General features: G+C 42.5%; 2 protein-coding genes across 3 annotated transcripts; both read right to left on the bottom strand.

Moving 5' to 3' along the window:
* Nucleotides 1–295: 295 nt before the first annotated feature.
* slc9a3r1b (SLC9A3 regulator 1b) lies at nt 296–1,179 on the bottom strand (the record flags this gene model as incomplete). Its single annotated transcript, XM_042312880.1, is given in 1 exon segment — nt 296–1,179. A coding segment is annotated over 1 exon segment (507 nt), but the record flags the coding sequence as incomplete, so codon positions are not given.
* Nucleotides 1,180–7,227: 6,048 nt separating this feature from the next.
* Nucleotides 7,228–27,143, bottom strand: LOC112235010 (ras-related protein Rab-37-like). 2 transcript variants are annotated; one of them, XM_042312881.1, is made up of 9 exons: nt 26,865–27,143; nt 20,193–20,303; nt 11,183–11,224; nt 10,211–10,277; nt 10,062–10,114; nt 9,640–9,705; nt 8,975–9,031; nt 8,644–8,720; nt 7,228–8,448 (listed from the first exon to the last, which is right to left on the bottom strand). In XM_042312881.1, exons 1-9 carry the CDS (start codon nt 27,027–27,029, stop codon nt 8,340–8,342), a joined length of 747 nt encoding a protein of 248 aa, XP_042168815.1. In that variant the 5' UTR covers nt 27,030–27,143; the 3' UTR covers nt 7,228–8,339. The 2 variants fall into 2 exon arrangements, with proteins under 2 accessions (XP_042168815.1, XP_024259161.1); XM_024403393.2 differs by lacking the exons at nt 20,193–20,303; nt 26,865–27,143 and adding exons at nt 14,749–14,859; nt 18,391–18,997.
* Between the last annotated feature and the right edge of the window lie 152 nt (nt 27,144–27,295).

Genomic DNA, 27,295 nt, shown 5'->3' with positions numbered 1-27,295 from the left:
GCTTTGCAGCTGACCATATTCATTTGTTATTTTCACAGTGCACTTATACAACAGGAGACTGAAACATTTAAATAATCTAATTACATTGCTGGTGAATAAATGGATGAATTAAAAAACCATCTCATTCGTTTAATTGAAATCCCTAGGACAGTGTCAGTGGTACTATTACGCAAACTGTAACTGAATCTGTAGTGTATATTTGCAGAATATAGCTTACTGTGACCACCAGGCTACATCAATGAACCAAAATAAGAATTTCATTGATTATTCAGGTTTTGCACTTTGGCACACTCACCTTCTCAGAGTTGATGCTCAGCTTTTTCTCAACATGGCTATGGAGCTCTACGTGGCCATGGTGCTCTCCGTTATTTTCCGGGATGGGTGTGGATTCTCTCCGTGTCCCGCATGGTGTCCCATTCTCCTTAACGTCTTCGCTTTCTGACTCGTCGTCGCTGGGTAAAGGAATGGGCTCCGTGACATATTCTTTGAGACACTTCATCTTGTGTTTTTTCAACAGTTGCTCAGTGTCCTGGTCGACAACAATGAGCTCGAGCTGGCCCACGGTGGCTTTTATCCGGGACACAACCTGTTGATGGCTCTCGCTCTCCACGTTCTCCCCGTTCACGAACACCAGTCGGTCCCCCGCGCGAACCCCAGAAGTTTCCGACGGACTGTCGGGCTCCACAAGCCGTATGAACTGCCCGGTCTTACCCTTCTCACCGTGGAGATGGAACCCATAACCATTGTCCCCTTTCTCCAGCAGGCAGAGTCTTGGCCGATTATCTTCACTTTTGCTGGGCATAGTTTCTGCTATTTATTTCACCAATTCAACCCGTTGTTTGTGAGAATGATCGTTCACTAGCTGAAAGTTGCCAAGTAAACTCAGTTTGGGATGCTGAGCACGAGTGGTACCCGTCAACAGGAATATCTCTACCGGTCTCAAGGAAGAGCGTCTGTCATCCAATCGGTCTGTTTATAAGGTGCCGTCCGTGGTGACTGGAGTCGCGCAACTCACTTTCAAAAGCAACTCCTAAACTTTGTGCATACAGGGGATGTATGCCAACCCGAGATGTGTCGCCCAAACCTGAAGTTCTACTAACTATATGTATGCGTTGACTTTTCTCCAAAACTCTATTCTCTAATCTGACACTGAATTAAACTCAGTAGACTACTTTATAAAGGTCAGTGACGTAGGTGGAGAAGACAGATGGTAACACCAATCACTACTCAAATACCCCAGGAGGAGGGAGGCTGCATGGTGCATGCATGCTATTGGCCCTAAAGATCGACAAGTGCATGCACAAAAATGATTGCTGCTGCTGCCATGTTGTGACAAATGCATGTGGTCCTTCTGCAAACATATGGTACTGTATCACAGGAGGTTGGTGGTACGGTATCAACAACATCAAACATATGGTACTGTATCACAGGAGGTTGGTGGTACGGTATCAACAACATCAAACATATGGTACTGTATCACAGGAGGTTGGTGGTACAGTATCAACAACATCAAACATATGGTACTGTATCACAGGAGGTTGGTGGTACAGTATCAACAACATCAAACATATGGTACTGTATCACAGGAGGTTGGTGGTACAGTATCAACAACATCAAACATATGGTACTGTATCACAGGAGGTTGGTGGTACAGTATCAACAACATCAAACATATGGTACTGTATCACAGGAGGTTGGTGGTACAGTATCAACAACATCAAACATATGGTACTGTATCACAGGAGGTTGGTGGTACGGTATCAACAACATCAAACATATGGTACTGTATCACAGGAGGTTGGTGGTACGGTATCAACAACATCAAACATATGGTACTGTATCACAGGAGGTTGGTGGTACGGTATCAACAACATCAAACATATGGTACTGTATCACAGGAGGTTGGTGGTACGGTATCAACAACATCAAACATATGGTACTGTATCACAGGAGGTTGGTGGTACGGTATCAACAACATCAAACATATGGTACTGTATCACAGGAGGTTGGTGGTACGGTGTCAACAACATCAAACATATGGTACTGTATCACAGGAGGTTGGTGGTACGGTATCAACAACATCAAACATATGGTACTGTATCACAGGAGGTTGGTGGTACGGTATCAACAACATCAAACATATGGTACTGTATCACAGGAGGTTGGTGGTACGGTATCAACAACATCAAACATATGGTTTCCATGGTTTCCAGGTGTTTGATGCCATTCTATTCGCTCAGTTCCAGACATTATTATGAGCCGTCCTCCCCTCAGCAGCCTTCACTGTACTGCATATTCCTGATGTTGAAATATGTTTTCTACTTATAGAATACACATATTATGCTCAGGAGAAGACATCTGCATTTGCCACATGTGCTCCTTCTCTCTCCCTCCCCCTCACTCTATGTCTGTCTGTCTCTGTGAGAACACACACTCACTGATAGACAGAACCTCTTCTGAATAGGCCTACCTCACCACCCTGCAATTCTGAAGAAATGCAAACCTTTATGTGGAAGGAAGGGGCCTAGACCCTCCTTGAGAAATGCTATATTAAACGGCAAGAACCTCACTGAACCAAAACCACAGCAGAGTTGTTACTTCTCTATACTGGGACATTTGCCAGGTACACTTATCAATGCATGGTAATGTCCTTAATATAATATATTGATGACTCAGCTATAATTTATTGATGACTCACTCATAAGCCTATCATTTCAAACTATGTATGCAGAAAGGCTGATGGTCAGGTGCTATGTGATGTTTCTGAGGAATTAATGATTCTTGTTTGTGTTTGATTTAATCGTTGGTACAGCTGTACAACTGTGTGGAGGAGGACAAGTTCCATGGAGGTTTCACTGCCTTTAAAAATCAACGAATCCCTTTGAAAACGGCCTATGTGGCATTGATACTAGTCAGAAACAGTGTGTCAAAATTGACTACAAAGTGTAAATAGGATCATTTTGGTCATAAAGTCAGTCTTGTCTAAAACTGAGTGTGGAACATCCGTGCGTCACAACTGGTAATGAAGGTTGTGTTTTGATTTGACGAGTTTCATTTGCCTACTAACATGGGGTGAACAGCTGCAGTGATTGCTCTCCATCCAATAGCATAGACAATGAGACAGACCTGCCCAGCAGCTCCGACTTTGTTTACATACGACAACGTGTGTTTCTTTACTTGAGAAATACTGTACCACACACTTCATTCAGTTAGATGTAAAATCACGCAACTAAAACATCCTAGGTAAAAACGTCAAAAATAATTACATATTTCTTGAGTAATATTAGATTTATTATGGGGATTTTGAGGAAGTGAAATAGGCTTCTCATGGCGGACAAACATCATTAACCAAACGCGGAATCGGTCAGGAAACACCCCAAGACTGAAATCTTGTTTTTCTACAGAAAAGCACACCTGCCAATCTGCGTGTTCAGTGGCTCTTTAACAAGTCAAACTGAGCCAGCAGTGGGAAATAGCGTAACGCCCTGTTATTATTTGAAAAGAAATGCTGTCACCTGGTGGGAGGCAACTTCAGTACATCACATCCCATCCACCTACAGCAGGGATCATCAACTAGATTCAGCCGCTGGCCGATTTTCTCTGGAGCGGTTGGTTGGGGGCTGGCACAAGATTACAAATCATTTGTAGACTGCAAAAAGCCCACCATACACATGTTTGACTAAAACATAATACTTTCAAACCTTACTTTCATTTGTATACGATCATGTGTCTCTATTATGCGTGATAATACTTAGGTACATATTTCTTATATTAAAATCACTTGAAGCTGGTTTCCTGGTATTTTTAGTCTTCTATGTCCAACAATGGAAATTCAACCCAAGAAATATATATATATACAGTACCAGTCAAAAGTTTGTGAAATGCTTGCTTACAAGCCCTTAACCAACAATGCAGTTTTATGAAAAACAAGTGTTAAGTAAAAAATATATAAGTAAAAAAATGTAAGAGCAGCAGTAAAATAACAGTAGCGAGGCTACATTTATTTTATTTTACTAGGCAAGTCAGCTAAGAACAAATTCTTATTTTCTATGATGGCCTAGGAACAGTGGGTTAACTGCCTGTTCAGGGGCAGTATGACAGATTTGTACTTTGTCAGCTCAGGGGTTTGAACTTTCTGGTTACTAGTCCAACGCTCTAACCACTAGGCTACCCTGCCACCCCATATACAGGGGGTACCGTTACAGAGTCAATGTGCGGGGGCACAGGTTAGTCAATGTAATTGAGGTAATATGTACATGTAGTTAGAGCTATAGTGACTATGCATGAATAATAAACAGAGAGTAGCAGCGGAGTAAATGGGGGGGCATTTGATTAGCTGTTCAGGAAACTTATGGTTTGGGGATAGAAACTGTTAAGATAGTTTGTTGGTGATGTGAACGCCAAGGAACTTGAAGCTCTCAACCTGCTCCACTACAGCCCCGTCGATGAGAATGGGAGCATGCTTGGTCCTCCTTTTCCTGTAGTCCACAATCATCTCCTTTGTCTTGATCACGTTGAGGGAGAGGTTGTTGTTCTGGCACCACACGTCCAGGTCTCTGACTTCCTCCCTATAGGCTGTCTTATCATTGTCAATGATCAGGCCTACCACTGTTGTGTCATCTGCAAACTTAATGATGGTGTTGGAGTCGTGCCTGGCCATGCAGTCAAGGATGAACAGGGAGTACAGGAGGGGACTGAGCATGCACCCCTGAGGGGCCTCTGTGTTGAGGATCAAAGTGGCAGACGTGTTGTTACCTACCCTTACCACCTGGGGTCAGCCCGTCAGGAAGTCCAGGATCCAGTTGCAGAGGGAGGTGTTTGGTCCCAGGGTCCTTAGCTTAGTGATGAGCTTTGAGGGCACTATGGTGTTGAACGCTGAGCTGTAGTCAATGAATAGCATTCTCATATAGGTGTTCCTTTTGTCCAGGTGGGAAAGGGCTGAGAGGAGTGCAATAGAGATTGCGTCATCTGTGGATCCTTTGGGGCGGTATGTAAATTGGAGTGGGTCTAGGGTTTCTCTGAGAATGGTGTTGATGTAAGCCATGACCAGCCTTTCAAAGCACTTCATGGTTACAGACGTGAGTGCAACGGGTCGGTAGTCATTTAGGTGGCAGGTTACCTTAGTGTTTTTGGGCACAGGCACTATGGTGGTCTTCTTGAAACATGTTGGTATTACAGACTCAGACAGGTAGAGGTTGAAAATATCAGTGAAGACACTTGCCAGTTGGTCAGCACATGCTCGGAGTACACATTCTGGTAATCCGTTTGGCCCTGCGGCCTTGGGAATGTTGAGCAGTTTAAAGGTCTTACTCACATTAGCTACGGAGAGCGTGATCACACAATTGTCCAGAACAGCTGATGCTCTCATGCATGCTTCAGTGTTGCTAGCCTTGAAGCGAGCATATAAATAATTTAGCTCATCTGGTAGGCTCATGTCACTGGGCAGCTCACGGCTGTGCTTCCCTTTGTAGTCTGTAATAATTTGCAAGCCCTACCACATCCGACGAGCATCGGAGCCAGTGTAGTATGATTCAATCTTAGTCCTGTATTGACACCTTGCCTGTTTGATGGTTCATCGGAGGGCATAGCAGGTTTATTATAAGCGTCTGGGTTAGAGTCCTACTCCTTCAAAGTGGCAGCTCTACCCTTTAGTTCAGTGTGGATGTTGCCTGTAATCAATTACTTCTGGTTGGGGAATGTACGTACGGTCACTGTGGGGACGACGTCATCGATGCACTTATTGATGAAGCCAGTGACTGATGTGGTGTACTGTTCAATGCCAACGGAAGAATCTCAACCACCTTCATGAGGTAGTCTCCTGGAATGCATTTCAATTAACAGGTGTGCCTTGTTAATTTGTTGAATTTCTTTCCTTCTTAATGCATTTGAGCCAATCAGTTGTGTTGTGACAAGGTAGGAGTAGTATACAGAAGATAGCCCTATTTGGTAAAAGACCAAGGTTATATTATGGCAAGAACAGCTAAAATAAGCATGGAGAAATGACAGTGCATCATTATTTTAAAACATGAAGGTCAGTAAATGTAGAAAATTTCAAGAACTTTGAAAGTTTCTTCAAGTGCAGTCGCTAAACCCATCAAGCACTGTAAGGAAACTGGCTCTCATGAGGACCACCACAGGAAAGGAAGACTCAGTTACCTCTGCTGCAGAGTATAAGTTTGTTAGAGTTAGCAGCCTCAGAAATTGCAGCCCAAATAAATGCTTCACAGAGTTCAAGTAACAGACACATCTCAACATAAACTGTTCAGAGGAGACTGCGTGAAACAGGCCTTCATGGTCGAATTGCTGCAAAGAAACCCCTACTAAAGGACACCAATAAGAAGAAGAGACTTGCTTGGGCCAAGAAACACAAGCAATGGACATTAAACCAGTGGAAATCTGTCCTTTGAGATTTTTGTTTCCAACCGCTGTATCTTTGTGAAACGCAGATTAGGTGAACAAATGATCTCCACATGTGTGGTTCCCACCGTGAAGCATGGAGGTGGTGTGAAAGTGCTTTGCTGGTGACACTGTCAGTGATTTACTTTGAATTCAAGGCACACTTAACCAGCATGGCTACCACAGCTTTCTGCAGCAATACACCATCCCATCTGGTTTGCGCTTAGTGGGACAATCATTGATTTTTCAACAGAACAATGACCCAACACACCTCCCGGCTGTGTAAGGGCTATTTGACCAGGAAGGAGAATGATGGAGTGCTGCATCAGATGACTTGGCCTCCACAATCTCCCAACCTCAACCCAATTGAGATGGTTTGGGGTGAGTTGGAATGCAGTGAAGAAAAAAGCAGACAAGTGCTCAGCATATGTGGGAACTCCTTCAACACTTTTGGAAAAGCCTTCCAGGTGAAGCTGGTTGAGATAATGCCAAGAGTGTACAAAGCTGTCAAGGCAAACAGTGGATACTTTGAATTATCTAAAATATATTTAGATTTGTTTAAGAACATGTTGGTTTCTATATGATTCCATGTGTTATTTCATAGTTTTGATATCTTCACTATTATTCTGCAATGTAGAAAATAGTAAAAATATAGAAAACCCCTTGAGTAGTTGTGTCCAAACATTTGATTGGTACTGTATGTATTATTTTTGTTGCTCAGAATAAAATAAAACCACCAGTGGCCGCCAGTGGGGAAACCCAGACCTATTTCCTCCTCCCCAGAGAATCAAACAGATATACAAACACACACTGCAATAAAACACCACCATCTTCATTACAAAAAATAGTTTTTATATACTGTACGATAACAAAGCACTTTTCCATGGCACTTTGTGATCACTGTGACACCTCCATAGAGTGACAATAATTGTGACATCAAGCAAATTCAATAAGCAAACATTCATAATGAACCAAATACAAAGGAACATTTTACACAATGCAACCCATGAACAACCCATGTACAGTAGAGACACAACAATAACATGTCCATTAATGATAACTGATAGAGGCTCCACAACAACAGTGTCTGAGGGAGTGCTCTCATTGGGGATGGCACATGGTGGATGGCACATTTAAAAGCAAATCAAAACTCATGCTGGAACTTCTGACCACCACCTCAATTAACATTTGACCACAACATTTCAGAAAATACTTTTAATTTGGAGTATAATTACAAAATGACTGTCATTAGACATATTTTTCGCCGGAAGAGGCCGCATCTGGGACACGCTGTGTATGACACCACAGTAGTAGAGGGTACTCCTCATACAACATGTATAATGGCATTTAGTCCTGAATAGAATGTGGTGAAACATATGAAGCCGTGAGCCCCCCAAAAATCTGTATTTTATTCCAGCTAACATCTTTACATAAAGTGATCAGATAATTTCTTCATTTCTTTGTAAATATGGCAATATTGGGGCAAGAAATTCCATTTGGATTTCCAATCCTTCCTTATGGCAATAATGAGTAAGGCTGACAGGCTGTGCAGCATGTGATACACATTAACTAAATGATCTGAGCATGTTTCAAATATAAATTCACATTTTAAATACACTGCTAAAGGATTTCTATCCAACTGAAAACACTGACATGGTTTTTCTCCTGATAATAGGGGCAGAATAAGGGTTGTATAGTTGCCATAGGCTTTCCAAGTAGGTGGTGAGCAGACCAGGTGCTCTCTTTTTCACAATGTGGTTGCTCTGCTCTTTTTGACTACTCTATCGGATGATGCTATTTTAGGGGGACTGTCTCTCTACTGCTCTGTCTCTCTCTCTTTATTTCCCTCCCTCCCTCTCTCTCTCCCTCCATAGATGTTTGTATCTCTCTCGCTCCTCTCTCACTGTGGCCTGGTGTGGTGTAACAGTTGGTGAGAGGTTCAGCTACATGTAGCCACCACAGCAGCCAGACTTCTGCTTCTCAGACGCAATGTATTCATGGATCTGGAACTTGGGCTCGTTGGGCTGCTGGGCAGCTCTGTGCTTCAACTCCCTGACAGAGCGAGAGAGAGAACGAGAGAGAGAGAGAGAGAGAGAGAGGAGAGTGTGTGGGATGGAGCAGTGCAGAGCAGAGAAATTGAAACATAAGGGTAAGAGAGAGAGATGAGGAACATTATTGGGCAATATGTCTTTGCCCTTTCACATACAGTGCAACTTTCATTTAGAAATAACATGAGTCGTGACTTACTTTGCTACAGCCAGGAAGGCCAGCTCTACGTTGACTCCAGTCTTGGCACTGGTCTCCATGAAAGGGACTCCATATTCCTGAAAAGCATCCAGGGCTTTTAATGGCACTACTCAAGTACACCACATTCATCATATGAATGAACTCACTACCAAACACTCAGTGATACAGCTCTCCAACACTTGAGGGAACATCAGTTCACAAGTACAGTATATAAATCAATATTTCAAGCTTGTTTTCATTTCACAGTGCTGTGCAGTTGCTTTTGAAGAGGCTACTTGGTGTTTTGTGGTAGGAGAGTGGAGCAAACCTTTAAGTGGGCCTTTTCTCTTACCTTGGCCAGCTTCTCTCCCTCCTCACGCTTGATGACCCTCTCTCCGGCCATGTCCGTCTGTTTGGACAGAGCAGAGGAGAGTCATGGACACAACTAGTCCATTAGATCCAGAGGCACCACTACATCAGCCCACACAAGCCACAGCAGTTCCCAGGGCATTCTCCAGGCTGCCTCTGAGTCTCTGACCACAGGACAAACATTGCTCAGAGAGAGAAATGTTCCCTGTCTTGCTGCTCTCCCCAGCTCTGGGAATAAATTATGTCTGGGGAACGTGACAGCAATGACCCAGTGTCTCTGTAGTAGCACCACCAGAGGGGGCACATAATCTATGGGTGCTGCTGAACTGGAGATGCCACCAGTTCTATTTGAAATCATCACAACACATGTATTCACGTGTCAACCTGCTTTGCTTTATCTTGGCCAGGTCGCAATTGTAAATGACAACTTGTTCTCAACTTGCCTACCTGGTTAAATAAAGGTGAAATTAAAAAATTCAGCTTCAATATAAACTCTGAGGCTGAGACACTGTGTGTGTGGGTGTGTGTAATTAGGCTACAAAGTCAATAGCAGAGACAAATATGTTTCTGTGTGTGTTGTGTTCTTATTGTTACTTCTGGTATGACGACTTCTCTTGATACAAAACCAAAAGGATGTATAGCTCACACCTTGTTGCCAAGCAACATGATGACCACATCCTTCTGAGCATACTCATGAATTTCAGTCAGCCAGGCCTATATGGGAGGGGGGGGGAGAGATTAAAAAGGAGATTAGTCAGTAAAAATGCCAGCGCTAAAGGAGACCCTCTCTACAAAAACAGAATCAATTTCTCTGCTCTGCTGCTTTGGTTACTATTCTCCATTCTGCCATTCTGCACTTCCCCTTATCCCCAAACCTTCAAAAACTTTTAAAAATGGCTTCTTGGAAATGTCATGAAATGTCATTGTGGAGTTCACTTCAGTAATGTAATGTGGAGGCCATATATTACTTGGCATGTAAAATGAATTCTGGGTTCTTCCTCTAAAAGGGGGCTTATGAGAAGACGTGAGGAGATAAGGAGGAGTGAAGAGTGACATGATATGTTTCTCACCCTGATGTTGTCAAAGGATGACTTGCTGGTGATGTCATAGAGCAGGAGGAGGGCTGAGAAGAGAAAGGCAGAGAGTCTCACACAGCCACGTGTTCTTAGCATTCTACCACACACACAACCAGGAAGTGTTTTAATAGAGCAGAGATTACCCTGTGCGTCTCTGTAGTAGGCGTGCGTGACACTGCGGAATCTCTCCTGTCCTGCAGTATCCCAGATCTGGGAGAAAGAGGTGAAAAAATTAATTATAACAATATAATAAACCTGGAAAACAGGACAATATCCCAACCAGCAGCAACCAATGAGCATGCAATGGTATGCACGTCATAATGGGAAATACGTGAAATTAATGATCAATATATTTTACAGTGTAATACATTAGAATAGTCACGTGGCTTATTTATTTTTTACCAGGTAAGTTGATTGAGAACACATTCTCATTTACAGAAATGACCTGGGGAATAGTTACAGGGAAGAGGAGGGGGATGAATGAACCAATTGGAAGCTGGGGATGATTAGGTAGCCATGATGGTATGACAGCCAGATTGAGAATTTAACCAGGATACCGAGGTTAATATCCCTAATCTTACGATAAGTGGCATGTGATATTTAGTGACCACTGAGTCAGGACACCTGTTCAACATCCCATCCGAAAGACGGCACCCTACACAGGGCAATGTCCCCAATCACTACCCTGGGGCAATTGGATATATTATTTTAGACCATAGGAAAGAGTGCCTCCTACTGGCCCTCCAACACCACTTCCAGCAGCATCTGGTCTCCCATCCAGGTACCAACCAGGACCAACCCTGCTTAACCCTGCTTAGCTTCAGAGGCAAGCCAGCAATGGGATGCAGTGTGGTGTGCTGCTCAGACAAAACCCACCAAAGGCATTTAAATGTTTGGCACCGCTCAGCCAGAATTGTCAATAGAACAGGATATGATAACATATTTGCAATTGATACGCTGTGGTTACATAGGGACACTTGCGTGTTGACCACATACGCCACTGCCCACTGTGTAATATTATGATACTGACTGTGGTTGAATGAATTAGACTGGTAGGGATAAGATCACAGGAATAGTGGCATCAATGTTGGGTGTAGAGGTCCCTGCTCTCTCACCTGGAGTTTGACCTTCGCGTTGTCCACCGTCACAACTTTATTCTGATGAGGAGAGGAAACAGTTAACCACAGGACTGTCTATGGGGGTCTTTTTGCATAATAGATAGACTCAGACAAAACACATCACAGGTATTTAAATATTAAGAAGCTTCAGAAAGCAAGAATATTCTAAAGAACAAACAAACAGACCGGAAATGGCACAGCATGCTGTATAGCAGTGGCAACCCGTCATTTAGGGCAGGTGGGCCTGTGAGCCCCAACCTTTTTTAAGAAAAATAAAATAAATAAATATATATATTTTGTTTTTGGGTGGGCTTGCCTGTTTTACATGTTATTTTGACATTAATGTGTCACATATCAGTTTGCAAACAATGTAAAAAAAAAATATATATATATATCATTGAGTTAATAAATCTGCAAATAAACAGGCAGCCATAAAACGTTGGTCGTTTCAGCCTATAGCTCAGTGCTTTATTTGGCTCAATGCTTGTTTGACTACTGTTTTGTACAGCTTTCACCCAAATGACATTCAATGTGCCTCACCCTAATAATTTGGTCTACTTCACCTCTTAATTTCACCTACTGTTCTAACTTGGTGGTGCACATATAGCCTATAACCAGTTTTGGAGAACTGTAATCATCGAATATTGTAAAAGCTTTCATTGTCTGTTTATATGTCCCCTTTTTTTAATCCTACGGTTCTGTGACAACGTGCGTCTAGGTGGTAGGTGTAGGAGTCAGGCGCAGGACAGCAGGGATGTCTGAGAAGAGTGTTTTAATAGGAGAGTCCACCAACACAGGAATGGCACAATCAAAAGGTACAACGCCCTCAACAACAGAAAACCCGTACAAAGCGCACGGAGGAACAAACAAAGTTCCGACACATTTACTTCAGAACCCGTGAAAACAAATAACGGTAATACCTAACCGAGCACCTCACAATAAACGACTAATCCCGCACAAACTTAGGCAGACAACAGGTTACAATTATACACACAGAAATGAAATCAAATGAAACCAGGTGTGAAAAAGAACCAAAGACAAAACAAACAGAAAAGGAAAAAGGGATCGGTGATGGCTAGTAGACCGGCGACTCCGACCGCCGCCCGAACAGGGAGAGGAGCCACCTTCGGTAGAAGTCGTGACAGGTTCTGATTTGTACAGGGAGTACACTGTAAGAACGGCCCATGTTCTGAATTCTGTCGCTATACATTTCAAAAGTGCTGAACAAATAGTTATGTTGACTACGTCTGTCGTGGGCTGCCCATTAACATCTTAGTCGGAATTATGGATTGCCTCTTATCCGCTTGTCGTCCCCTTATGCCATAGTTTATACATCTCATTTGTCAGTAGAAACCACATTTGTTTAAGCAAGTCTGCCATGTCAGCTATGTTTTTTAAAAGGCAGTAAATGAGGCTGAATGAAGTGTTTCGCTGCCAGACAAGGCTCCGCTGAAAGCCAGGTTTAGCAGTGGTAAGATGTTGGGACAGCTTTACGTAGGACCTAACAGTTTGTGGGCACCGTTTGTCACTGTTATAGTGCAATTCATGTATTGTTTAGTGTTGTGTTGGGGCTTTGATGGCATGCATCCCACTTTTCTGGGGGGGAGGCACCAAGATTTCCATGCTAAAAATCGCCACTGCTATATAGACTCATACAGACAACATGAAAACTAAGAGGAGCTTCAGAGGCCGGCAAAGAAAGCCAATTGCTACACCCACACTACAGAGGTTCTGGAATTAGACTTAATTGCACAATAGTGAGAACGAAGACTGGCAAAATAACAACCCACTTCCCCGCTAATTTCCTGTGATTTCCTGTATAGGCAGGATTCTAAAATAGTCATGAATGAAAAAAAGAATATTCGCTACAGTTATGGATTAGTGAAAAAGAAGATGCTTAATAAGATGCTTCCAAGTGAAAAACATATCTTGTGAAAAATGCTCTTCGAGAGAGTAAAGAAAGAAAATGGAAAATTGAGAAGGAATAAGATGCCTAAGTCATGTGAAATGATGTGTCCCTTCAAACTAAGTCCCAAATACATACATACACCCACCCACACATACACTCACGAACAAACCAATGATACACATTCTAAAGGTCAACCAATAACAGCTTGTTGTAAGGTCAGTCTGCTGTGTAGGTGTCATTATCATGCAGGTAACTGAACCAGTTAACCTCAACCTGGCCTTTTAAACTTCCTTTTGTATTTCAGGGGAAAACAGGAGGAAAGTCACTAAGTGAAAACATGACACAAGCAACAATGTTGAAATGAAGGAAGTGAACGATTCAACTGGTACATCACTTCCTCTAAGCTAACCTCATTACTCCACTATCAGTACCCGGGTACAGTCAGCCCCTGCCTTTCCTGTGAGCACACTGTGACAGACATACACTTTCTCTGAAGTGAGTCCAATCTTCTAAAATGGCCCCTCTCAATGGGAGTCACCACCCATTGAGACTTCCACCTTGGCCGAACGGACATGGTCCAACCCCTGCATTAGTTGCCATGGGTTTCCATTTTTCCCTCCAATTATTACGCAGATTGACAAGCCGCGTTGACAAGCCCGCATGCTGAGTAACTGCTACAAGGAAGCAGGGCCAAAATAGCCCTGCCACGTTAGAGCTAGTCACAGCAGTCTTCCCATCCACACAGGGTATTGACTGGTATAGCTGGAGGCTCAGCAAGGAACATATTGACGGATCATGTATCAGTCTCAAAATTATCTCGCTTTATAATCTTCTGTTCAATACAGATGCAATGCAAGTAGCTGTGGGTGGTCATTACACACAACTCATTGTTATAATGCACTTATTTATGAATCTCATGAATAGTTATTACCTGTTGCACAAGCATGGATAAAATTCGCTCCACACATCCCTATCCATGTTGTACTCCCATCCCAGGCAGTCCTAATGTCTACACCATCAACACTGAGTGGTAATACAGTAATCTGCCTTAATGCAACATCATTTCCTCCAAAACCGCCTTTTTACCAGCCATTAGATAGAGTGTTTTCTTTGGAGGGGGAGCAGGACCAAATCCACTGGTGCAAGAGTCTTTCTTTCTGTCCATATTCTCTCTTTTTTTCCATCTCTCACTCATTTTCTCTATCTTTTTCTCTCTGTCTCTCCAGCAGCTGGTTGGTAGCTATGGAAATCTGTCCACCACATGAGAGCTGCTTGTGACAGAGCATCGTTTGTGGGGGTAACATAAAGTACAGCTCCAGGCTGAAAACAATGATTCTGGAGCCATATGCAGCACAGTAGCAGAAGTACTCTATGGACTTGACTGATTTGTGAAAGGGTTTGTACATTTTGAGCCATCACTGCATGAAAACACTTTAAAGTGGTTATTGGATTTACAGATTTAACTGAAATAGGATGGGAAAATATTTTATGTATGGATTCTTCAACATTCTAGCGTTTATCTTGTAAATAGACCATTTAGAAATGAGAAAGAACAGAAAAACAGCAGACATAATGTATACATTATGAATGTATAGACACAAAGAACCTTCCAACCCGGAGTTGACCCCACTGAGTCTACTGACATCTCTCTCACCCTAAAGTCTATTCCCACGGTGGCTATGAAGTTGCCTCCCAAAAAGGCCCCGTCTTTAAAGCGCACCAGCACACACGTCTTCCCCACCGCAGAGTCTCCCAGCAGCATCACCTAGAGAGGCGTCAGAGAGAAGGATTAGGGGTCATACCTGGGCCCAACACACTGACATCAACCCTCACATGACCAGAAGAATGGTAATAACTCCAAACAAGCTTTCACTGAACAATGTTTGGTGTTAAGAGATGGATCGTAGAGTTCAACTGGTTCATATGCAAATGACTTTCTGAAAGTCATCTGTTGATTATTTCATGATGCTGTGCATCCATCAGAAGTGAAAATTATAAAACTAGAATTTCACGACATCATGATGACTAGTGTTGTTAAGTGTCAAAGCACTGACTCATGATCCTACTGCAAAATGTTCTTGTTGTTTTAGCCTCATCTGAACTTCCTGGTTATTTATCGGGCGCCTGGTTTAGTTTGGATATTTTATCCATCCGTTGATTTCATCTTTATAAGGTTGTAGACTAAATGATGTGGTTGATGTGTGGGACTTACCCTTATTAATTTCAACATGAGTAGTGTTCTGCAGTAAAACAGCTGAGTGGATATGTATGAGAGATCATATTTGCACAAACCATCATGGGACTGATGTGAAACTACTTGACTATGTGAATGACCTGTTGTACTTCTGCTTGGTCTAGTCCATTAACCACTCCTGATTCTGATCAATCCCCAAACGCTCATGATTAAAAGTACAATGTAACAATATGCACCTTTACTGTAATTACATTTTAAATACAATAACATGGACTTTTCCCCTAAGATTTGCAGAGAAATGTACTATTACGTGGTATGCAGTTAACCTGTATTAACAAGTGCTACATTCTTCCTTGAGCCAATATTTAGATATCACTAAGAATGGGAGGACTGAATAGAGTGATTCATATCAAATTAACCAGTGTCACATTGGATACATTATCCAGTTGTGTAAAGTACTACTTAAGTCATTTTCTGGGGTATCTGTACTTCACTTTACTATTTATATTTTTGCCAATTTTTACTTCACTACATTCCTAAAGAAAATAATGTACTTTTTACTCCATACATTTTCCAACACCCAAAAGTACTCGTTACATTTTGATAGGTAAATGGTCCAATTCACACACTTATCAAGAGAACATCCCTGGTCATCCCTACTGTATCTGATCTGTACGACTCACTAAACACAAATGCTTCATTTGTAAATTATATCTGAGTGTTGGAGTGCGCCCCTGGCTATCCGTCAATAAAAAATAAAAACATTTAATTGTGTCCTCCCTCTGGTTTATACTTTTACTTTTGATACTTAAGAATCAAAAGTAAATGGAATTGCTCAAATGTACTTAAGTATATTTAAAACCAAATACTTTTAGACTTTTACTTAAGAAGTATTTTACTGAGTGACTTTCACTTTTACTTGAGTCATTTTCTATTAAGGTATCTTTACTTTTACTCAAGTATGACTGTTGAGTACTTTTTCCACCACTGACATTATCCATAAGGGAGGGGTGAAATAGGGGTGCACTGGTGTGTGGCAAGGCACATAATTGATACTGGTGTGGTAATTAAGAGTAATGTAAACAGAATAGAAGCTTGCCACAATGATAACAGCTGTTCTTATTCCATAGTGGTATATTGTGCTACATTAAGGGGAAAATTCACAAAAGGGCCATCCTCTTAAAAAAAAGGTGCTATCTAGAACCTAAAAGGGTTCTTTGGCTGTCCCGATTGGAGAATCCTATGAAGAAACCTTGTTGGTTCCAGGTAGACCCGTTTTGGGTTCCATGTAAACTTTTTCAGGACCCTGTCTTTCAAAAATAATTAGTAAAAATCCAAATAACTTTGCAGATCTTCATTGTAAAGGGTTTAAACACTGTTTCCCATGCTTGTTCAATTAACCATAAACAATTAATGACCATGCACCTGTGGAACAGTCGTTAAGACACTAACAGCTTACAGACGGCAAGCAATTAAGGTCACAGTTATGAAAACTTAGGACACTAAAGAGGCCTTCCTACTGACTCTGAAAATCACCAAAAGAAAGATGCTCAGGGTCCCTGCTCATCTGCGTGAACGTGCCTTAGGCATGCTGCAAGGAGGCATGAGGACTGCAGATGAGGCCAGGGCAATGTAATTGCAATGTCTGTACTGTGAGACGCCTAAGACGGAGCTACAGGGAGACAGGGTGGACAGCTGATGGTCTGCCAGTGGCAGACCTGTGTAACAACACCTGCACAGGATCGGTACATCTGAACATCACACCTGCTGGACAGGTAAAGGATGGCAACAACAACTGCCCGAGTTACACCAGGAATGCAAAATCCCTCCATCAGTGCACAGACTGTCCCCAATAGGCTTAGAGAGGCTGGACTGAGGGCTTGTAGGCCTGTTGTAAGGCAGGTCCTCACCAGACATCACTGGCAACAAAGTCTCCTTGGGCACAAACCCACCATCGCTGGACCAGACAGGACTGGCAAAAAGTGCTTCACTGACGAGTTGTGGTTTTGTCTCACCAGGGGTGATGGTCGGATTCACGTTTAACGTCGAAGGAATGAGCATTACACCGAGGCCTGTACTCTGGAGCGGGATCGATTTGGAGGTGGAGGGTCCATCATGGTCTGGGGCGGTGTGTCACAGCATCTTCAGACTGAGCTTGTTTTCATTGCAGGCAATCTCAATGCTGTGTGTTTCAGGGAAGACATCCTCCTCCCTCATGTGGTACCCTTCCTGCAGGCTCATCCTGACATGACCCCCGGCATGACAATGCCACCAGCCATACTGCTTGTTCTGTGCGTAATTTCCTGCAAGATAGGAATGTCAGTGTTCTACTATGGCCAGCAGAGAGCCCGGATCTCAATCCCATTGAGCACGTCTGGAACCTGTTGGATCGGAGGGTGAGGGCTAGGGCCATTCCCCCCAGAAATGTCTGGGAACTTCGAGGTGCCTTGGTGGAAGAGTGGGGTAACATCTCAAGAACTGCCAAATCAGGTGCAGTCCATGAGGAGGAGATACACTGCGGTACTTAATGCAGCTGGTGGCCACACCAGATACTGACTGTTACCTTTGATTTTGACACCCACTTTGTTCAGGGACACATAATTCCATTTCTGTTAGTCACAGGTCAGTGGAACTTGTTCAGTTTGTCTCAGTTGTTGATTCTTATATTCAAACAAATATTTACACATGTTAAGTTTGCTGAAAATAAATGCAGTTGACAGTGAGAGGTCGTTTATTTTTTTGCTGAGTTTAGAACCTTTTCCACAGAGGGTTCTACATGGAACCCAAAATGGTTCTACCTGGAACAAAAAAAGGTTTTCACCTGGAACCAAAGGGGTTATTCTTTGGCGATAAGCAAACCCTTTTTTTATAAGAGTGTACTGGTGTGCAGAGTAGGCAGGCTACTGTATTTTAATAGATTTTCCTTCATTTGTTTGAGAGATGGACACCTGTACCACCAGTGAAGCTTCTCAATTAGGCTAGTCAATATTAATACCAGCAGGCAGCGCCATAACATGATCATAAGCATAATACTGTTATAAGCACATAATAAACATAGCCTAATAATATATATCCCAATAATAAGAAAAGCCTAATACAGACCTTGAAGGCAATATCAAAATACTCGCAAACCGAGGCGCATCTCTCCAACACATATTTTGATGTTCCGTTTTTAGTCTCTTTATCCTTCAACGATGCCTTCTTTGTGGACATCGCAATGACTATCACCACAGTATCACCGAGATCTGTCAGCGCGCCGCGCGATGTTCCTCCCGAGATGCCAGTGACTCAAAACCAGTTAACACGAGCAATGAGTCCATCGGCAGTCATTTAGCGTTGTCCAAAACCACCCAGCGCTTTCTAAGAACAATTTATTGACGCTGAATCAACTAATGCCAATCATAGAGTCGTGGTTAAAACTTAAAGAGGGATTCTCTTTAGAACGTGGCTACATTCGTGGAGAAAAATATGATCAATATGCGGAAACATTTCTCATTTATGCAGAACGTTGGAACGGATCCGCATCATTCTTTACGCGTTGGCAGATGAAACGACGTTGTCATTTGTCCAATGAAGATAATGCTATTTAGGCCTATGAAATGAGGCCGTGTTTTGTCATTTTCATAAATGAAAACAACTAGGTCTTTAACCGAGCCACGGACGCAACAGGCAGTGATGGCACGAGTTATTAGTCACAGGTGGTACTGAACTCGTTGATCATGAAAGAGGAGGAGTTCAGCGAACGAAAAAAATAAAATAAAAACAACTTAAACGGCTGTCAACGTGTTGCCAATGAAAAATACACTTTTCAGTTTCAATCCTAAATTAATTATATTCCAGTGATTTCAGAATTCTGAAAATTCCTACAATTTAATCCACAACATGTCAGGTAGGTGGTCTTTCCTCACCAATGTCTAATTTTCAAAGGATGTTTGTAGCCTTGAGGAAATACACTATAAACAGACAGTGTTCATATGAGAATCTCATTTTATTTCACTTAATTGACATGACATAATGTCAAAAATGTTCTTCTAATTGCCAAGCCATGTATGATCATGTGGATGGGGACCAGCTAAATCTTTGACTAAGAGTTTGTCTCCCCCCAGTGTTCAAAAGAGAGAGACGAGAAAAAGAGATGTTTGTGGGGTATCTCTCTCTAGCTCCATTACAGACAGTTGCATCTCAGACAGACAGACAAACAGGCAGACAGAAAGACTGGAGAACCTTGGTTCATGTTCTATCCACCTAGTACCACAAAGGTTTCTGCAAGTGCCACCAAACCTTTTTATTCCCACTGCATTTTCGTCACAACCTCTTACTGTATGACAAAGCATTTTTCATGTCTCCAAAGTAAGCAGCTTTGTGTGTCCGTTTTCTGCATTGCTTTTGTGTGGCTTATATGCCTTCAGACAAACAAAGCCTTTGTCATCACTGTCTGTCACATCACAAAACAGTCAGGTCTATTTCTGAAAATAGCATCACCCTGAGCTTTATATATTTTACAGTCTCTTTCTTTCTTTCATTAATTTTCTCTGTGAATGGAAGCCCACCATACATCACCACAGTGATAATGTAGACTGTATATGCAGACAATCAATCACTCCAGTTCACATTCACAACAGTGAGTGATACATCTGTGAAACACAGCTATCCATCAGGGAACAGACCAACTGGTGCAACATTAACTGTAATCATACACCTGCTTTCTAGCAACACTCAACTGTGTGCTAAAGATCATTATGATTGCAGAAAGAGGAAGATGATTGGCACCTCAGAAAACAGCATTTAGGGACCCTGGAAGGGAAGACACTTGTTGTCCCATCAATCCCAGTAACAAAGTGATCTGGTCCTTCATGGTCACTTGTCCCCTATGGCTCATGGCAGACAATAACGCAGAGACTCACCGTGAAGCCGATGCCCACAGTGGCAGAGAAGGAGCCGGGTATGAACTTGCCTTGGTCATACTGGACCAGCAGAGAGGTCTTCCCCACACCGCTGTCTCCCACCATGATGGTCTGTGGATAGCAAGAAGAACAGAGAGCAGGTTAGCCACATCACACCACTACACAGCACAGCACTACACAGCACAACACAGCACAGCACAGCACAACACAGCACACCACAGCACTACACAGCACTACACACCACAGCACAACACTACACAGCACAGCACAACACAGCACTACACAGCACAGCACTTACACAAGACACACAGCACAACACTACACAGACAGCACAACACAACACTACACAGCACAGCACACACATTTTTACACAGCACAGCACAGCACTCACATGCACTACACAGAAAGGCACAGCACAGCACAGCACAGCACTACACACCACAGCACTACACAGAACAGCACAGCACTACACACCACAGCACTACACAGAACAGCACAACACTACACAGAACAGCATAGTGCACTCTTATAAAACAGGGTTCTTCGGCTGCCCCCATAGCATAACCCTTTTTGGTTCCAGGGAGAACCCTTTTTGGTTCAAAGAAGAACCATTTTGGGTTCCATGTAGAACCCTCCATGGAAAGGGTCCTACATGGAACCAAAAAGATAGCACCTTTTTTTCTAAGAGTGTACAGTACAGAACAGCACAGCACACTGCTCATCTATAGGCCTGTACCATGAGTGGGTGTAGCGTACCCTACTGTATATATGTGCATCTGTTGCTTACAGTGCGGAACATGCTCTTGCCTGATGCCATGTAATGTGTGTAATATAATGTGATGCTATGAAGGTCAGTTGGGTAAATACCCGGTGGGAGGAGGGAAATGGCAGTGGATGAGTCTGAATGTACCAGGGATATAAGGCAGCTGCAGCCTGAGCATCATGTCAGCCATGGCTACTTGGATTCAAGACGATGCTCTCTGTGCCCCAAAGGGAGCATTAAGAGATCTCTCCTTGCCCACTCAACTGAAAAACCTCTTGCACAATGACACATAGCACAGACAAACACACATCAGCAGGACACACACACACACACAGTGGTGTAGTAGAGAGTATACGCACTTATTTTTCAGTGGGTCTTGTGTACACTCCCTTCTTAATCCCCATGATGCATATCAAAGTAGTGTAGTGGAGGTATATGCTGTATCAATAAATAGGTCTGATGGAACAGATCTGAATGTTTTGCTTAAAATGTTGATAAACTATTATTTCTTTACATTTTAGGCGCAGCAATGTGCACACGGCGGTAGGCCTATATTTAGAAAGAGGGGAGATCTAAAGATGTAACAACTATCATGGGTTGCTAATATGACTAGGATAATACCTTTGGCTGCTAGACAATGAAAGAAAGCATAAAGTAAAACCAATATGTATGCATAAGAGGAAGTCTTTAGAAAATAATTACCTCCAGGTTTCTATGGTGGGATTTTGGCTATATAGGCTACTTTGAAGCAAGGTAAGACATGCCTCATAATATAAAGTGATATCAGAATGATATCATGATTATTTGCATCAATTATTGCCATTTGTTTTGCAATCTCCATCTTGTGTTATATGTGCTACAGAAACACCATTAACCAAACAACAGTGCTAGGTGCCTGCACACTTGAATTAAAGGGTATCTACACAAACAAATCTAAATGTCTTACTCGGTTGACATCCTCATTTATCTTTCAATGGTAGGCCTACTATTAGCCTACTTGAACAGTACAGATTGGGTACCTGACTGTGAAAGACCAATATGGGATTGATCATTTTATGTCAGTCAGAGTGTATGTCACTGTTTCTCATAGAATTTTTCACACAGGGTGCCTTTCCTTTGCCGGCCAGGCCGTTTGGGAAATGTTTGGCAAAATTAGAGTATACCCACTTCTCCAGGCACCTCTGCACACACACACACACACACACACACACACACACACACACACACACACACACACACACACACACACACACACACACACAGAGACAGAGACAGAGACAGAGAGAAGCCAAATTGGATTTATACCAAAACATCGCACAACTGATCATATTTACACCCTACACACCCTGATAGATTAACATGTCCACCAAAATAAAACCAAAATATACGCTTGCTTTATCGACTTCCAAAAAGCATTTGATTCTATTTGGCATACAGTTCTACAAAGTTATTGAATGTGGTGTAGGGAGTAAAACGTATGACATAATTAAATCGATGTATACTGGCAATACTTCCAGCATTAAAATTGGCAAGAAAAGAACAGAATTCTTGAACCAGGGGCGGGGCCTTTGTCAGGGTTGCAATCTGAGCCCTGCACTCTTCAATATTTACATCAACGAATTGGCCACTATTCTAGAAAAATCCTCAGCCCCTGGTGTTAGTCTCCACAATTCAGAAGTTAAATGCCTACTCTTCGCAGATGACCTATGCCTGCTGTCCCCCAGAGCACATGGCCTACAGCAGTGCCTGGACCTGCTAGCAGTACTGCCAGACCTGGGCCCTGTCAGTAAATCCCAAAAAGACTAAAATAATGATTTTCCAGAGAAGATCCAGATCTCAGGGAAATAAAACCAAAGTTCTCAATTGGTACAAAATGTATAGAGTACTGCACACACTACAATTACTTAGGTTTAAAAACAAGCTCAACTGGACACCTTAATGAGGCCGTGAATGAACTGAGAGAGAAAGTACCTATTAAAATTTGGCTAAAACTAATTGAATATGTCATTGAACCAATTGCACTTTATGGCAGCGAGGTGTGGGGTCCACTTGCAAAACAAGATTTCATCAAATGGGACAAACACCCAATTGAAACCCTGCATGCAGAGTTCTGTAAGATTATCTACATGTCCAGAGGAAAACTACCAACAATGCATGCAGGGCAGAATTAGGCCAATATTCACTAATAATAAAAACTCAAAAGAGAGCAATTAAGTTTTGGAAACATCTCAAAGACAGTGACCCCCTCTCATATCATTACCAAGCCCTGCAATGCCAAGAGCTGAGCAAAGAAAAGAGTCCCCTCATCCAGCTGGTCCTGGGGCTGAGTTCACAAACCTGTTCTACTGACACACTGAAGTCTCAGGACCAGAACATCCAATTATTCAGGATAAACCAAATTACAACACAGTCAAAACAAAACTATATTGCTTATTGGGAAACACAAGCACAAACACAAAGCAAAATGCAGGTGCTATCTGGCCCTAAATCGACAGTACACTGTGGCTAAATATTTGACCATGGTTACTGATCAAAACCTTAGAAAAACCTTGACAAAGTACAGGCTCAGTGAGCACAGCCTTGCCATTGAGAAGGGTAGACACAGGAAAACCTGGCTCCCTGTAGAGGAAAGGCTGTGCAACCACTGCACAACAGCAGAACCTGAGACGGAGCTGCATTTCCTGACAAAATGTCAAAAATATAAAACAATTATAGTGTCATTTCCCCAAATTTGAAACCCTTATTCAAGGTTTCAAAGACCTCTCTGATGAGAGTAGGCTACCTGTCCTGTTGGGGGAGGACGCAGAGAGCTGTGGGTTGGCAACGCACTACATTGCTGCCTGCCATAAGTTGAGGGACAGTGTCTAACAGACCAATCAACCTGCACATGTACTCTACTGTATGCTTACTGTTATTGTTGAATGTATGGTTATTTTGAGACTTGGTTATTGTTGTTACTGTTGTACCGTTGACAATTTTGATTCTCAAAAGAGAGAGAGAGAGAGAGAGAGAGAACACTTAGTCAAGGGTCCTCTTATACGATAGGAATGATTTCCTATTGCTGTGGGTCATGCGTCATCCCAACGGGGATCTGCTGTTGATTTGAGAGGGGAGCGTTGCACGTGGGCATCAATAAGGCCATGTTGCCATGGTTATCAGGTTGGTGGCTGGCGTTGTGTGGCTAGCCTGGGGCTCCGTGGCAGCAGTCAGCAGACGCTCTTCGCCTCTTTTGTTGACATTTATCACCTCCCAGCAGGCGGCCCCACTGCCTCTTATCTGCTGGCTCATAGAGCCTCACAGCCCACTCAGCTCCCCAACACTCTAATCACTCACATCCCTTTCTCAACTTTCTCATTTTTTAGGCATCAGAAAGAAAATGTTCATTACTTCATTACTGTCTCACCAGATATGGTAGATTTAGCTAAAATAGTTTATTTCTAGTCTTCACCCAGATGAACTCTTTCCTTTCCTACAGAATACAAAGTGGAGAGTGTCTGGGGACTGGACTAGATATAAGTGCTGACATTAGTGTTGACCTTTTCAAATCTGGGATTGAAAATCTCAGATCAATTTAAAATCTCAAATCAACCAATAGACACTGACCTTTTGAAGTGACTTTAACATTCACCTATAGAAAGCTTTGGAATACATAACGTGCCATAACATTTCTTTGTATTTGCCTGTTTTATTTATATTTTATTAAGGTTAATTGTGGGGGTGGATGCTTAGGACAGGATAGCATTCATGAATACATGGTCACAAACACCAACAACAGTCTGACGCAGACTTGCGGCTTCGTCTGATGACGCATGGAGCACAAACACACACAGTGGGTGTACCCTGTGTGAAGGCCTGAGCAAACAGAACCCACTGTCAACCAACTACATTACTATTTATTGTCATCCTCATCCAACTTTAATGTCTGTATGTGGGGGGGCAACAGGGGGTGGGGAGTGTTTGGGGAAAATGGAGAGGAAGTGGGGGTGTAGCCTACCACAGGGGGCAGGGTAGAGATGCTTTTACCATAGCAACACACAAGCTCTCGTAGTAAGAGTACCAACTCCCCCCTGAGTTGTTTTAGTTAATCAGGCATGACCCCCTAACCCGGGTACCTGTCCGTGTACTCCGTTTCTTTCAACAACCAATGAGCAACTCAGCCGTAATTCCAGCTGCATATTGAACCTTGAGATTGCTGACAGGCCAGTCTCTGTGGCAAAACTTTATTTTTTATTTAACCTTTATTTAACTGACAGGAGTGGCAAGGAGTAGAATGATATCTAAACAGACTGGTACCCAGACTAATAACCCCCACAGATGTCTCACAATTAACTAAGTCAAAATCAAACTATAAGGCGATGTGATTCTGTCAACCTAGAGGAAACACCCATCTCCCTGCACATCTCTCTCTTTCTAATATAGCAAAAGGTTGTTTTCCTTCAGTTAATGAGAATCTACCTCTGGGGATGTCCTCATACCGCCAGAGTCATTACGCTGCATTGTTTGTGAAAGTAACACAGAGGGTAAATGGAAACATTCAACATAAGCACTTTCTGTTCCTACACTGGAGTATTCTCAGTCAGTTGGCGTGCGGGCTGGATTTATCAAGCTGCTTTGGTGAATGGAGTTGTTATAGAATGATCAAATTATTAGCATAACACTCGATGCCTATGGATAAATAATATATACTTTCTATGAATTTAAATACTTGCCCTAAAAATTTGGAATTTGTTCTCCAACTGTAAAGGAATAACATGCCCCAAGTCTCATATTTCTTTCATGACATTTCCGCCCATCTACTTCCTCCACACACCCACATATTTCCCGAGGTAAAAAAAGTCATTAAAGATGCAAATTTCTCTAGAATAACTTAACTTTGACATCAGTGCTAATGTCCTAAAAAGCAGCCTTGGTCTTTAACAGGAAGATGTTCTATCAAGGCTATGAGATTACACACAGGAAGGAACAGAGAACGTACAGGAAGCTTACATATCAGGGTTGGGGTCAATTTCATTTTAATTCCAGTCAATTCAGAAAGTAAACCAAATTCCAATTCTAATACCACATTTTTCTCATGGAAAAGCATTGAAGAGAATTGGAATTTGTATTTATGCGTACTTCCTGAATTGACTGGAATGTAAATGGGATTGACCCCAACCCTGATACATATCCCTTCAATTTCCAAGTGTCCTCACATGAAGTACAAATAAAAATGCAGTCAATAATGACAAAGTATACATCCTATGAGTAGGCACTTGCTGGTGTATGCGTGTTGCTGTGGCTCACAAAAACAAAGGGGGAGCAGTTCAACCATACATTCCACTTTAGAAAGTGATAGTCAGGTTACATTTTCATGATGCAACCTGGAGGACAAAGTTCTATCTTTTTTTTGTCCCATTGGACATGTACAGCTGTCAGCCTGGCTGTCCAGGGCCCCTGAAACCTGACAGGTGCTGATTCAGGTGAGAGAGATGAATGAAGTCATGGAAGCTGGCAAAGGGAATGGGTTCTCCACAAGCAGTCAACCCACACTGAGATATCCCTGCAATGCGCAACCATTCCAAATTGCTTACCTACATAGTCCAACTTTGATATTATTAGCTCTACATTACACATACAACTGAAATATACACTCAAGTAGAATGCTGACGCTTGTAGGACCTCCCATGTGACATAATGAAGGCATTGTTCACGCAGACAGAAAAGTTTACTTTTATACTATTACAGAGACACACTTAAATATTAAAATATATATTTATAAAAGAGTACAATTTAAAAGGTAGATTCTGTATATAGAGATAGGCTACCCCAGTAGAATTGGCCAATTTAGCACATCTTATGTGAGTTCAGCCGCTTTGGTGATTTTAAGTTAGCCTAAGTTAAGTGAAGTTATGAAACAATAGCCTAATCACCTTGTGCATTAGGTCCTCGTTATAGGGGAAAGTGATCTCGAGGGGAGTCAGGCAGTCCTCTGTATCCGTGTCCACCGCAGATGACCCATAGGCACTGTCCGAGTGAAGCCCCTCGCCGTGGTCAACACATTCCATTTCAGGGGTATTCTCCATAATGATATACATCTTCTTTATTTGTTCCTATAGAATCCTTTTGTCAAGGCACGAGATGAGAAGCTTTATTTTTTTAATAAGCAGAGCTTTTAGACACGTCGCCGCAATAACTTAATCTCCCTTCCCCGCTCTCTCTCGTTTGCTGTCTCTCTTCTCTACACTCACCGCCCCCTCCTTGTCTAACTCCCTTGCACTTGCAGGTTTGATACTGATGCTCCTGGCAAGAACTATAGCCACCTAGGGGGATCATTTCCGCAGAGTCGAATAAAAATTTAAAG

This window comes from Oncorhynchus tshawytscha, unplaced genomic scaffold (assembly GCF_018296145.1).
Source record: "Oncorhynchus tshawytscha isolate Ot180627B unplaced genomic scaffold, Otsh_v2.0 Un_contig_2519_pilon_pilon, whole genome shotgun sequence".
NCBI lineage: Eukaryota > Metazoa > Chordata > Actinopteri > Salmoniformes > Salmonidae > Oncorhynchus > Oncorhynchus tshawytscha.
Note: the sequence above shows the minus strand (reverse complement) of the source record. Positions and strands in the feature narration are given on the sequence as shown.